This window comes from Apteryx rowi, unplaced genomic scaffold, assembly GCF_003343035.1.
Source record: "Apteryx rowi isolate R43461 unplaced genomic scaffold, aptRow1 scaffold_46, whole genome shotgun sequence".
Classification (NCBI taxonomy): Eukaryota; Metazoa; Chordata; class Aves; order Apterygiformes; family Apterygidae; genus Apteryx; species Apteryx rowi.
Window position 1 is genome coordinate 3,620,377 of NW_020450716.1, and position 15,603 is coordinate 3,635,979.

Here is a 15,603-nt window from a genome sequence, read left to right on the forward strand (position 1 = left end):
TTTTAAACTATTTTTGAGAGGGGTAATATATACAGATCATTTTCTGTTCCTAGGAGAACACATTTGAAATACCTAGAAGTTTCTCCTAACTCTCTCTAGAGAGGAATCTTGCAGCTTTGAAGTAGGGATCTTTTTATAACATTTTTACATTCTGGCTTTTAATATTTGCATTTAAATACATTGAGAACAAAGACATTTCCAGGTATTTTTCAAACAAAATATTGCTTTCCAGTTTAACTAGCTATTTTTAAGCCATTCAAGATTCCAAAGCACTTCTATAACTGTGTTTATAGAAGTTATATACCAAGGTAACTGTACTTTTGGTAATATTATGACACAAAGTTTTGCCAAGTACACATGATCTAACAAGTATTATAATGTTGGCTTTTTTTTTTTTAAGCTCATGGAGGGGGGAAGGACATGGAAGAAGTTACTGTTAATATCTATGTGCTACTGATTCTAATTGCATATGTACATAATATTTAAGTACTACACAAAGATTTAGCCTATGACTGAAGTACTGAAATCAATGTAAATGATACTACCATAGTTTCCCAGCAAAAGAATTAAACACATGCATGTATTTTATCTCAACTAATTCTTTCTCTTTCCCTTTTTTGTGGACATGTTACATAGCATCAACCAAAAACTGCAGCTGATGTTATGTAAAACGTGCAGAAGCAAATCTCTTCTTCCAAAGCTTGCCTTGTATTATTATAATTTTTTAAAATACCAAATACATGTTATTATCTGGCATGATTTAGCTTGTTCAAAAACAGTTTGTTTGTTTTTTTTTCAGAGCAGCATCCAGGAAGAAGATAGTCCACCAAGAAGGGGGAAGACAGAACAGAATCTTCCTTCTCAGCTTTGCTAGTGGAAGTTATCTCCCAGTGCATCACTGTGTAGTATGTTCAAACTGGCAAGATCACAATTTCTCAGCTACAATCTTAGATCCAGTCTCATACAGCAAATTACACTATTCAGAAAATAGTTTCTGTCCCTGTTTACATTTAAAAGGCCCAATGCTGGCACAGAATTTGAAGAACTCTTCTCTTTTAGAAGATGAACTCACTGAACTAATGGCTTATTTAACATTAAAAAGGTGCTAAAATGCTTGCCAGGGCCTAAGGCAAACTTTAATGTACTCTTCCACTTAAGGACATTTACAAAGCCAAAAACCTTGAAATATTTTGTTAGTTGTTTTTACTATTCTTCTCATTTCTATCCTCAAGTCCATAAGATACTATACACTTCAAGAGTGAAAAGTTACAGGCAGAATATATGCATTTTGGAATTCATATCTGACTACAATGTAACAACACGAGTAAACTGTATGCTACATTTGAATCAGTAATCTGTTGAAATGAAAAAGCTAAGTATTAAATATAATTTGCAACATATTGAAATTCACATTCTAAGTGATCTCCCTGAAGAAAACTCACTTTTCCACTATTTTTTTTTTTAAAAACCAACAGACAATCGGTAACTTGATTGATTTGTTCTCACTTTGATGCATCTAGTAATGCAGGCAGTATGCAGTATTATGCTGCCATCTATAGTTTAAAGAAGAAAATATTGTGCAGTTCAAATTGTAATGCCATAGCATTTGTAGAATGAAAGTGATCCAGACTTTCCTAGAGAGCAAGTGAGCAACAGAAATGCACAGTCTCAAATTTGTATGTCCACATCCTAGCTCAGTGACAAAGATTCAGGGCCGTATTTAAAACATCAGTGGGACCTCCTTAAGAAGTCCTAGTTCAGACTAGAGCCTCCTAGTTTGCTGCCCTTCCCGCTCCTCAAATATCACTAGATTTTTTTGAATAAAGCCAAGTATCTATTTTCACAGTGTGGACAACTATAAGAACAACCAACAGGACATCAGCACTCTCAGAAATCAACTTTTATTTAACTGTATGAAGCAGAGATCTATGAGTCTTAATTATACATATAAAAAGCTCTTTAGTGCTCACTTCCAAGGCAGGTATGAGCAACATGCAGGAAAAAGTTACAGAAATAAAATCTTCACATCCCAAACGTGAACCAAGATTTTTTCTATTCTCAAGGTGGCTTATAGTAAAATTGTATGTTTTTGGAGAAAGTTTTCAGTTTTAGAGAAGTGAAAGTGGGATAAATTTGATAAAAACAAAGTAGAAACCCTGCTTCCTGTTAAGAAAATAATGGAAAAACCTTTTTTGACATAGAAATCCTTTAAGCTATAGAATTTTTTCTTCTGGAACCTGACACCTTCTGGTTTTATTTACTTTAATTGTTCATTAAAAGGCAAAGAGAACACAGAAAGGCCCCTTGTTTAATTTGATTCTGACTAAAGTTCCAAAAGCAGGTGACACTATTCTGATGTCTGCTACAGGCGTTACAAATACGTTCATTTTGACCTTCTAATTTTGGAATGTTATCAAATCACTGATTAGTCAGATTTTTGTTAACAAAAATGTGCTAGTTACAAGAACTCTTAAATTACTGCCAGAATCTCCAAGTCCTTGCTGATAACTTTCATTTATATCTACACTCTTTTATACATCCATATATAGACAGACAGACAGACAGACAGACATGGAAGCTCTTCAGTATCTGTAGTGCTGAGAGAAAGCTTCTCACAAACTGAAAGGGGGAGGAAACCACTGCATGCATACAAAGAATATATTTATCTGATAACTATAGTTCAAGATTATCTGCAATATTCAGCTTCTAGTGAACTTTACAAATACAAACTCAAGACTTCCCAGTGAATATCAGTCATGCAATGTAGTTTTCTCTGCTTGACATTGCCAGAATAAAGTACAGTATGGAGATGCCCCACTCCTCAGTTTCCTCTCAAAAGCAGACCCCAAATCCTACTGTTTTTTGGAGACTCAACTGAAACAATGCTTTACAGGAGAAAACACCTGAAGAAAAGAAACAAGAGCAATGCTTAATAAAGGCATTAATACAGACACTGTTCAGGTGACTCTAGAAGCAATTAAAACTGTGGATGATGTACCTTTTCAAAACAGAGATAATAGCATTTCTGATGGGTTTAGGAAAAATATTTTTTATATATACATATTTATATTTTCCTAGCAAAATATATATTTTTTACATATTATTGACTACTCAGTACAGTTGCTTGCATTAAAAACACCTTTATATGTGAAGCAACATTGGCAGGCTTTTTTGGAAAAAGTAAATTTAGTATTTAGACAATATAATCTGCCACAAAACCAGATTTACATTTAGTCATACTCTAAAGCCATTTTCCCCACAGTCATGCTATCCTTCCTTGTAGCCTAGAATGACTATCTACTGTTTTGTAGGTAACAAGCTGAAACACTGTCCTGAACTATAATCTCATTTTAGTTTTGTCTTGAATTCTGCAAAACCCGTTATTGTGTTATCTCAAATTCCTTGATCAAAATCTCTTTTGGAAAGGCACTACCTGTACTGTGCCTAGAATATCTGGCATGATATCCTGCTATTACTACAATATACGCAAGCTACTTCTTTATTACACATATCTGTGCTCTTAAATAGTATCTGTAGATCCTATTAGTATCCTTAGATACTACTGCATTCTGGATGAGTGTTCCCATAAGCATGTTTTTATTTCTTCAATTTTTCCTCCAGACTGTGGAGAAGGGACAGAAAAGTCAAACTGACTTTTCTATAACATTTCTTCTCTAAACTATTTACAAAATAATAATAATAATTAAAAAAAGTGTTTTCACATTTGTTCCTGACTGGTTCCACCTCCACTCTTTCCTGGTCCAACATAAAAATAAGCAAAAATTTTCTAGCTATAAATGCCATCATCTGGACCTTCACACAACACCTTTTCCACATAAGTGCTTGTTTAAACATCCTGTTCATTTCTAAAGCTTCAGTCTCCAAGGTGAACACTGCTTTCCCTACCCCACTCCAGATATCTGAAGGTGGAGAAAAAAAAAAAAAGTTGCTTTTCCAGCAGAATTAGCTTGTCTGCATGTTGACAGATAAATATCTGCAAGTCAACAGGATACACACTTATTTTTTAGTGATGTGTATATAAATTACTTGAAAGACCTGGTAAACATAACAGGTGCTTACAGAGGCTTTTGTAACAGTCAGTCACTAAGTCTCTCTTACTCAAATACCTGCTAAAAAGGCTCATTTTCCTCTCCTTTCTTCTTTTAGTCCTGCGCACAAAAATTCATTTGACAATAAATCTTAATGGACTGAAAAAAAATTTAAATCCACCTTTATACATGCTTGTGAATCCCAACTGTGTACTTTCAGGGCTAATTCTTTTGAAGAACAAAACCAAACAAAAAAGAAATCAATATGCAATCAATGGAATATCTAACAGGCATAAAGGTCCAGTTTATATTTCAATGCCAGAAAGGGACAAAAATTGACTTTGACTTGTACAAGTCAACTGTTTTGTTTACATTGAAACTTTTGTCAGAACAGTAGCAATTTAAAGAAGTTTGTTCTAAAAGCAGTTTCAGTTAAAGTAGGTGCATTTTTGCCTTTTTCAGCTTTAGAAGAAGCTTTGCTACTTCACTTTGAACAATTTTCTGTCTTCACTCAGCTCTGTCATTTTTAGATAAAAACCAAGTGCCCACATAATGAAAAAATGCTGGCAACTGGCACTCTAGCTTCCTTAAAAAAAAAAAATCCAGAAACAGAACTAGTTGTACAGTCCTGATCCCTGCCATACATACTTTTTTCACTATTGTTGCAGCTTTTGCTGAATATTCAAGAGGAGCTTTAAACACACATCACAGAATCCTGCATCAAGATTTTAATTTTCCCCAAAGAGGAACCACAGCAATGTTCTTGTGAAAGCCAACAGCTTGATTCTTCAAGTCCAGACCTAGGAGATACTGAGAAGTATACAAAACATCTACAAACTAAATGCAAGTGACTAAGAGTTCCAAGGACAAAACTGTCCTTGAGAAAGGGAAATATAGCTTCTACTGCCCTACCAATTACAGGCAGCAAGTTGCTTTCCAACTTTTTTCCCCTAAAAAGATTTTTTCACTTTTAATGAAGGGTCTGCTGTAGAATGAAGTAACTTCAGATTTAGGAGTCAAATGCACAGGTTACAAGGTTTTAAGTGAAGTAAGACCTGTAGCGAAAAGCCCCTAAACAAGGTAAATCACTGTACCAAAAGGCCAGTATTACAGTCAAAGGGAAATTAGCTTAAATGTAGTTTCTCAAAGGCTAATTCTTCTGCAATCTTTCTGAACAATTAGCAGGACCCAACAAGCTTGTAATTACAGAAATACTTCTTGAGAAGTTTAATAAGCATAGCTATCATTAGAACTTCCCCCATGATAAAGCTTAGCCTAGTGCACTGATCTATACTGTGCATGTAATAATCATTTCAAAATTTTTCTGGAACCAAAAAACACAACAATATCCCACTGATCAGCCATTCACCTCTTCTCTCCCTCAAAATCAAAAGCTCAAAGTTTGCCAGAAAAGAAAACTCACTCAGACCAGAACACATCAAATATTAAATAAACCTAGGGACCTTTATTCCAATTCAGTAATATTTGCTAATGTGTGTATTATTCTGGAATTTAAGCTATAAGGAATTTTGCTATTATTTTCAGAAATCTGTTTTAGCAGTACTACATAAGTGAGTAATGCACCAGTAAACATTTTCACTGCAAAAAGACTTGTACAAAAAAAGAAAAGCCTTTACAGAAAGGATAGTGGTTTTTATTGTAGAATTAAAAAATATTGGATTATGAAAGATACAAAATGAACTGTTGTAATTATCTGTTTATTTTACAATCTGTATGCCATCATACTCTTATGGCTTTAAGATATTCTGTCCAAAGTATTTTAAAACATGCTTTAACAAAGTATTTTACAATTTCAAAATCGAGTATTTCTTTACCGACCCCCCCCCCAAAAAACATTTACCTGAGAATTCTGTATCATAAAATTGTCATTCATTCTTAACTTTTGCAAGTTTGCACCTACAGAAGTCAACATGCAACTTGTAGGTCTACTGTATTAAATAAATATTTTTAAAAATAATTAGATGCAGCTGGTTAGGCAAACACTGACCATCAAACTTCATCAAGTTCATCATAGGTTTAAATACACAATACGAAATTCTCATACCCCCAACACAAAATTACAGCCATTAATTCTGCACTGGAAGCCCTGCGAGGTTTGCCGGATGGAATTCAGACGCTGGATGATTATCACACTGCAGCAATGGAGCACAGCTCTTTGGTAGATACTCTAGCTTCTAAAGTTGGTAATCACTGACCTGTCTTCCATCATCCATACCCAAGCAAGTCAGTGGTTTAAAGCCACTGGGTATGTTTAAGACCCCAGCCAGTTATTCTCTAAATATATGCTCCACCCCTTTATAACAAAGGGCATTTAACCCAAGGAATTCCATTTAGAGTATGTGTATGATCAGACAATGATTTACTGTCATTATCCATGTCATTTCAGAATATCACCAACTTTAAGAGAGATATGGACGGATAGAAGGGGGGTTGGGGAGATGATGTTGGGTTTTGTTTGTTTGTTTTTAAATAATATAACAGACTTAGAAGCAAAATACTGCCCAGCATGGCAGTATGAGAGAGAAAAAGGATTAAGTTAACTGGGGATACACAGATGCTGGAGAACACACACAAAGAGGTTCATGAGTAACACCTTATAAAGGATCAACATAGATAAATGCTAGTTATTTAAAAGAACTTCACTTCAATTATCTGAAAATACATCCAAAGCCACAGAACTCTCATGAAGTTTGTAATACAGCATTTACTTCTAAACTTCAATTACTGTAAGCACTGATTTATACAAGCTATGCTCCATTAATATAAATTTTCCCCTTAAAAAAGTAATATATGATGAAAATACAAGGATATCACTGGAGATTTGAATTAACTTTCAATCCCATGGGTGAGGTAGTGTAGTCACTTGTATTACATGCTGGTTATGAGAAGCACTGTCGAAATCTGTCAATCTATTTATTTACTTTTTATAAGTGGCCTAATGTTCTTAATATATTTATTAATGCTATGTTATCTATAAAGAGGAAGAAAGAGAAAAAAACCTTCACCAAAAAGTTTCTTTAGCAATTTTTATCTCATTGCAAGATAAAACTGCAAAACAGTATTTACAATAGTCCTTTGCTCTAGTTGCTGCCTACTGTACATGCACACAAAGACACAAAAAGCTAATGTACATTCTGAGGTAGGAGATGAAGAATTCCACTGGCTTGTACAAAATTCTTCATGTTTTGTAAACCAGCAAAACCAAAAAAGTTTTCTGTTGTGAGGTTCAATACTTAATTCTGATGAGAGAATAACATCTAAATAACAAAACATCATCAGTATACAATATGCATCTACTATAATGTAAAATCTACAAACGGGGATTATTTTCCATTGCTCTTATTTTAGTGGCTGAATTTCTTCCTCACAAAGTAAATGCAGGAAATCCCTCCAGCCCATATTCTTATTATACTTTTTTAATATGTTTATACTTATAGCACAAGCCATCTGAAATATACTACAAGTTTATCCATAAAAGCATCCTGAAGACTAAAATTCTGAAATATATCTTTACTGGTCCCAGTGATCAGAGAACAAATACATTTGTAGGTTACTTTAAACACAGCCAAGCACTAAAGTCAATAAGAATTTGGTGCCTGAAATACCTTGAAAAAAAATCTGCCCTTAGCCTTTCACAATACTTTGACTCCAACTCATCACATACAATAGTGAGCTAGAAGGTGCTAGGATTGTAAGTCACTATACAGCAATGAGCAGCATTTTAACAAGCACATTGGGATTTAGATGCCAGAGGATCCAATGCACACTGAGCAAAGAGTTGCATTGGTTTCAAACTTTTGCCTTTCCCAGTCTGTTGTCACTCCTCCACAAAAATCAAAGGGAGTAGGCTTCTGCACCTCAGCCATTCCAAACAGCTTAACTATGAACTGGAGAGCTAAGGCAAATTGCATATATTCTGTAAAATTGGAGTTGTTACAGGGGTGGGAACAGCAGCAAAGTAATGAAGTGTTCCAGAGCCCATTTGCCAGAGYCTCCTCATAATGTTGTGTTATCCTAACCCACTGACAGCAAAAACATTTTCAGAGCTGTATACACTTCTTAGGGTTTGTCTACTGTGGGGAGGGGAATCTGAAGAGGTAAGAACTCCACATATAGAAGTTAGTGTGCATAAACATCTATTAAGAGGATTTTTCCTTGAGATGCAGGGTTGCATTAGGTATTGTGGCATAAGTCAGAGTGAAGTCTACTCTGTACCTGAATGAAAGCTTCCTCACAAGAACATCTGTGCACACAGTTTATTCTTTCAGTCAACTTACCTGAACTGTCCTTGGCATCCCCACACAGAAAAACTCCAGGACTGACACATACAAATTATCTTCTAGAACTACACAGAGCAAACCCAAAAGCTTGCCAAGTAACATAATGACCATGTACTTGTTAATGTAGTTTCAAAAGATAAAGTTTCATCTTTTCTATCACTTAGTAAGTTACTTTACAATAATGCTCAATCCTCACTCCAAGTTGCAATGTTGAGAGCCTGACAATAGAAAGAGAACAGATTTACTCATCTGTAGTGCATTTGTCAGTCATTTGCTGACAGAAGTCTGTGATACCACCACTCTGTCCACATTGTTCCACAAGTGAGGTTTTCTCCAATGYTGTTACAGAAACTGGATGCAGTTCTTGTACTTGACTATAAGTTGCATCACACACACTTTTCACACACTGGTAACAAGAACTCTGCTCATTTGTAGACGTAACACCTGAAAGACCATCTGCTAATTCCATACATGATGGTATCACAAGTTCACTATCAGATGGAGCTGTTCGTTCTCTCTCGGGGAATAAAAATGAAAGTGGACAATCTGAGGAAGAATATTTTGCAAGTATTTGTATTTGCTCATGACTCAAGGCTGCTTCCTTACACACCTGCTGGCAAAGTCCAGTCAGATTTTGTTTTGTCTCACCCAGAGTTGACAAAATGTGGTTTCTCTCCCTCAGCAAGTTCTCCTTCTCATTTTGCTGCAGAAAGAAAAACAGCTTTTTAGTCTACATTTTACTACACAAATCCAGGTTTCTGTGTTCCTATTAAAACTGAAACAAGACTGTGGCTAACAGTCTTGAAACCCAAGTATTTCAGCAATAAAAGTAAACAGCAACACGATGATATGCCTATCAAAAAAAGACAATTCTACTCTCTTGAAAGTGCCATCAGCTCAATTTAAAGTGATTTTTCAGACACATAACTCTTCCAAAACTGATGTTGACTGCCTAAAGAATAGTTTCCAGTTATTAAATAACTGAAACCTAGCTCTACTTACTAAAAATACTATTACTCTAAATATTCCCAAAACACCAATTCTACAGGATAACACATTTGAAAATGTTACCATTGAAACAACAAAATTGGTAAGCAGAGCAGTCTACATAGAGATTTACATTTAAAAAATTAAATACTGAAGATCAGATCTCACATTTTCACTATTGATACCATTCTATTAGATGAAAATAAACTCAATTCTCAAGAAGCACCAAGTCTGTTGTAGAACAAAGAATGGAGCAAGAATTATTCCTAAAGTAAAACATAGAACATAAGAAATTTAAAGAAATAAAATTTGTTAAAATTGTAAACAAATTATCTTCTCTGGAAATGCACTAATTCCATTTGCTTCAAAACACTGACTAGAACACTGGAAGTTAGAGAATTTAGGACAGAGCGACAGAGGAGTGACAAATTAGCGAACTGAAGAGACAAGAACAGAGGTATCACCAGGTAGATAACCCACTGTTAGAACAAGAGAATAAAGGCTGAATGTTCTGAGTTTTAGTTGCACAGCAAACATGCTTATGAGTTGTAGATACCATTTAGACATCAAGTAAGATCATCCTTGCTTTAAACAGTTTAGTCTAGCTGCACAATGCAGAAGGGTATCCCAAACACAGGGCAGTGAAAGGCGTGGCAAATCATTAATGAATATCAAATGGAAAAGAGTACCATTCATTAAAAATTAGCTTTTAAATTTTTTACTTCATCTTTGTACAAAGTCATGAAATTTTTGGAGACTCCTAATACAGCTGGCTGAAGATGAAAGGACATGAAAAACTGAGGGGCTGGCCTAATGATGGAAGTGACATCTGGAAAAAAAGAAAAATGAGGAAAGGGCAAAGAAGGGCAGGAAGCAGCAAACAAGTAAGACCACAATTAAGCCATTAAAAGAAAGTCACACACAATTCTATAATTAATAAAAAAATTGGATTGAGGCAGTTTCAGACACAAATTTCAGTTTTCAGATGAAGCTTTAAGCAGTTTGAGAAATAAATCTTAATCACTAAGATTATGTGTTATCTTAACATATCATTATTGTTATATCAATTCTTTTTTAAAATGTTTAATTATTTTTAGTTCTTCTCTCATTCCCTCTTGCAGGAGGAACCTCATACTGCAGCCTTTACAATTTCTTTTTGAGAGAACTGACTAGCTTTACGTGGCATTTTGCAAGARAAGCAGTTGCCCATCCTTTTTGCCTAAAATGATTAGAAAGACTGATTTACTAACAAACTTCCACTAGTCAGCATTTTGGGAGCAGCTGTTGCCAGATCTCCTAATCTGAAATCACTTTATGTACATTTTGGATACACAAGGGCAACCAGCTGTGTATTATGAACTTATGAAATGACACAGATTATTGCTTAACACTGAAACTTCTACATTCAGAAATAGTTCTGCAGTATAATTCTTTTTCCTGTCTGAAGTAGTTAACAGATAAAATAATAATATTGAAATGCGTTAACGAAGTTATTTTATTTTAGCAATATTATATTAATATTGCCGAGTACTGTCAATTAGTTCTGAGGTCATAATAGTATACAATCATCAACTGATTCAATATGGAATACCATTTTTTTCAAGTATACATAGAGCTTAACATAAGATTTACAAATTCACTGGTTCACTGAGGTGGGAAGGTACCTCAGGAAGTCTGCAAACCAACCTCCTGCCCAAAGCAGTCAGCTCTGCAATCAGACCAYGTTGCTCAGGACTTTGTCCAGTCGGGTCTTGAAAACCAAGAATGGAGCCTGCACAACCCCTCTGGGTAACCTGCTCCACTGTCTGTCTGTCCTCATGGAAAGAAGTTTTTCCTTATATCCAGTCAAAACCTCCTATTTCAGTTTATAACATCATCTCTTCTTCTCTCGCTGTGAAGAGCCTGGCTCCATGATCTTGATGGCCATTCCATAGACATAGGCAGGCAGCTGTTAGGCCCTGCCACAGTGGTCTCTTCTCCAGGCTGAACAAGCCCTTGGTCCCTCTGCCTCTCCTCACAGGACAAGTGCTCCAGTCCTGACTGTCCTGGCGGCCCTCCCTCAACCTTGCTCCAGTTTAATCAATGCATTTCTTGTACCAGGGGTCCCAAAACTGGACACAGTATTCTAGATGTGGTCTAATGAGTGCCAAGTATAAGGGGAATAATCGCTGCCCTCAAACCACTGGCTTTGCTTCTGTTAGAGTCCAGAACCCTGATGACCTTTTTTCTGCCAGGGCACACTGCTGGCTCATGTTCAGCTTGCTGTCTGCCCAGACCCTCAAGGTCCTTRTCAAAGAGCAGTTCCCCTGCCAATCAGTCTCCAACCTGTACTAATGCATGGGGTTAGTTCATCCCAGGTGCAGGACTCTTCCAAGAAACACACCATAAATACTATGTTTTTTGATATCTGAGAAAACAAAAGCCTGGTAAGCAACCAGTAATAGAAATTAATACAAGAAAACATACTGTACAAACTGGAAACAAGGATGAGGGATCTAACCAAATAATATTTCCTAACAGGCTATATAGTACACTAGGTATTCTTCACTTGCCAAGGGTTTTCAAACCATAGCTACAATGTTACATACTCTTTCAAAGCCATGCTACAGAGAATATCTTGAAAAGATCAAAGAATCTAACAGTTTTAAGACACATCACTGACCCAGGGAAGCAGGAACAAGGCAGAAGGAGTCATACCTGAAGCAATCTGGATGTACCACAGCCTTTCAAAGATGTCCCCTTTTGTCCCCTAAACTGGAAATTATGCCTAGACAGAGCTCAGAGTCTCTGTGTTTGCTCACAACTTACACAAGTTTGATAGTCCTAAATGTCAACTGCTATTATACATGCTTAATAGCTCCAAAGGAGGTCTAAATGCTGAAGAAACCTTACCTGTATGGTTGGAGAAAATAAATGATTGGAACACGTTTGTGCCTACAGCACAATTCAGAGCTCAGACCTGACCTCACAATGCTCAACTCTCATTTTCTAGAACTTGCACTGCGATATCTGAAAAACAGCAGACACTCATTCCCTTCTAGTGCTGGTCCAAAGAAGAGAGGACATTACACTATGACTATCAATCACTTGTTCTATTCAGTCAACTTCACGTCTAATCTTGCTGATGAATCATATCTTAAAAAAAAAAAAAACAATTCAACTGTTGCACAATATTGACAGAGTTACATAACAAGCAAAAATAACATTAAGATGAGAAAAACAAACACTCAAAAAGTTTAGAACTGTCGGAAATGCAATTCCTCTTCAGAGTAATATTACTTGTATTAACGTGACCACCTGATTTCCCTTGCCCCTAGAACATCATCTCCATTCAACACACTGAATGGACCTGCTCTGTTGACTTACCGGGCTTCCATGGCACCGCAGGCCTGCCTTATCTCAGTTGTTTCAGAAGTAGAAGTGTGTGTAGTGAAAGATGATGGAGCACTTCAGAAGGAGAAAGGCGTTTCTAGCCCATAGTCCTTTGCTCTAATTTTACTTTCCTTTCCACTCAAATGTCAGAAGTAAAAAGGTACTTACATAATCGCATATGTACCTAGCCAATATACACATTAAACTCATCTACATAAAGGACAAAGTCTAAACTGCCACAGAAACAAGAATTAGAAGAACAGTAACCCTAAGTCACTGAACTATACAGAGTACATAGTGCAATCAACCATAAATCTGAAGAAAGAAGAGTGAGTCAGAACCAAAGACTGAGGGGAAAAAATGAAATCCACATTGATTTTCTTGCCACAGCTTCTTCAGATTATCCATCCTTGTCTGAAGTTAGGCATTTAACTTTTTATTACCTTTTCAGAAAGGGAAAATATATACACACACACGTGTGTGTGTTTGTAGGGAAACCTGGATTCATTAATTACTCATCTACAATCTTGATGCAACTGCTAAAATGTTAAGCAGCTTCCCGAGTTCTGCTATATCTTCCTCCTTTCTGCAAGAGTCTTAACGGAAAATGTTTTTAAGTTTCAAGAGTTGGGAAACAGTTTACCAGCCCATGTTGGTATATTACAAGAACAAATACTTACACAGCTAACACCGTATTTTTCAGCTCTATCAAATTAAATGAAAACTTTAGCTCGCATTCAACTTGATCACAAGCAATAGGACGAGTTTAAGAACAAAAGAAACAAAGCGGAGGAGGGAAACAAGATAGAAAACTGAGCAGAGTGGGATGATAGTTTAGGAATCATTCTTCTGTGCAATTAAGCTCAATGCTGATGGGCTTCAGAAACAGCATTCACCAAAAACATGCAAAAACTGTGCTGTGATGCACTTTTACTTGAACGGAAACAAAACCACAGAAGGAAAAAATGTGTGCTTCTCAGAGTGAGGCACAGAAAATCTAGAACAGTTATCAAGGAGTCATCTGTAAGAGATTGGTAAAATTTTCCGAGCTTGATTGGATAAAGTAATAAACCACTTTACTTTCAGAATACTGGCAGATGTCCAGTCAAGATCTTTAAAGAAAGACTAATTCAATAATAGTGAATATTTATACATACCAATTTTTCAATTTCGGATTCAAGATTTTGTATGCAGTCAAGTTTTCTCTTACGACATCGCTGTGCTGCAATTCTATTTTTACTTCGTCTTCGAATATCATGGATACAGTCCAATTGTTCAGGAGTCAATTTATGCATTTTCAGAAATGACTGGAAATCATTTCTGGAAAGTGAAATGATCCTCTGTGCATTAAATGGCAGTTTTACCTAGAATGTAAGAAACAGCTCTGAATCAAAGGTGAAACTGATATACACATAAACACTAACAGGTCAATTTAAGTTTTAATTTTAAGCATTCTTTACAATAGTACCTGCAATTTTTTTTATTTTATTTTTTTTTAAAGTCAGAGACAAGAGCAATCTAATATAGCCATCAGGTGAGGTGGATAAAATCCAGGGCTTTCAGGCAGATGAACTGCTGAGGCATAGGAGGAATAACTGAGTTACACTGCACATTTAAGCCAGAGCTTCATAAGCATATTCAGAGCAATCTCTCAAGTGTTATGTTCTAAAAGAATAAATTATGGTGAGGTGGGGTACAAAAATAGGTGTCAAGAATCACTAACATAGTCTAAGTTTCCCCTAAACTGTTACTAAGACTGCATTCTGTATGCATTTTTATACCAATAGTTTTCTGCAGAAAAAGTTCATAGTTCTGCAGAAAAAGTGCATCTGTATTTAAGATGCAGAAGTCAGCTCAAGGTTGTATTTGTCTTATACTTTTTAATACTGGAAAGAGATAGAACCAGGCTCTTTCTACAGCATGTACCCCTGAGCAGTAGCTTCAGAAACATACGCAGATCATAAAAACCTTAATACTGAAAACCATCTTTACCTTTAGAAAATAATCGTCACATTTTATGAAGTACCCAACTAAACCTTACATCTGAGTATATTAAGCAGCAGGAATGCGTCACCTTGCTATAGCCACAGATCTGAACTTTGTGTGTGTGGGTGGGGAACCACCTTTTGCATTTGATAGCTCTCACTGGTCACATAAATAGGCAAACAAATGGGTAGAGTATTGCCCTCTGTAATGATGCCACTTACTTCTTTGTAATGTAAAGATGGGAAATGTATTTAGCAGGCCAAGCTCAGGCCCAGAACTAGCTAACTTTCTATACTGGTTATAACTTCTACACCTAAGACTCAGTAAGGCCCTAGATCTTGAAGAGAAAAACTAGCGCTTTAAAAACAAATTTTCATGACATTAAATGATCCATCATTCACAGAGTCATACTGCAGTTCTAAGAACTGTGATAGAAATCATTCTATTTTCTGCATACAGTAAGCCTTATGGTATTAGATTACTTATGGCATCTGTCTGAAATGCTGTCAAAGCAATGGCATGAAGGAAAGAAGTGCCAATGATTTCTGCAGCTAGAGAAACAAATGTAACTTAAGTTATGGAGAAGGCAATACCGTTAAACCAGTCTTAAATACACAGCTAATGAAGCCAGCCTGAAAACAGAAATCCCTTTTTGCGGGAAATATGAAGTATTAATTCCCTCCCACCTTCTCTCTTTAAGTTGGAACAAAAACATTTTGAACCACGYATAAAACAGTTTCCAAGAAGTTTAGACCTTTCCCAATGTTTAACTGGAACAGACAACTGCACAAAACCCCCCAAAAGAACCCACAAATCATGGTTTACTTGCAACCTTTTTGATAAAGTTGTTCCAGARAAGTGTCTGAAAAAAGTCTAATATTCAAGCATGTACCACTCCCTACCTGATA

General features: G+C 36.0%; 1 protein-coding gene across 2 annotated transcripts in view; it reads right to left on the reverse strand.

Annotated features, from left to right (window-relative positions):
• Window positions 1–1,885: 1,885 nt before the first annotated feature.
• BACH1 (BTB domain and CNC homolog 1) overlaps window positions 1,886–15,603 on the reverse strand; it is a 31,945-nt gene continuing 18,227 nt past the window's right edge. Inside the window, exons 4-5 of one of the 2 annotated variants that reach the window (XM_026077614.1) lie at window positions 13,867–14,073; window positions 1,886–9,053 (exon numbers count right to left, since the gene is read on the reverse strand). In XM_026077614.1, coding sequence (XP_025933399.1) covers window positions 8,592–9,053; window positions 13,867–14,073 — 669 coding nt within the window. In that variant the 3' untranslated portion in view covers window positions 1,886–8,591. The other variant, XM_026077615.1, reaches the window with a different exon arrangement.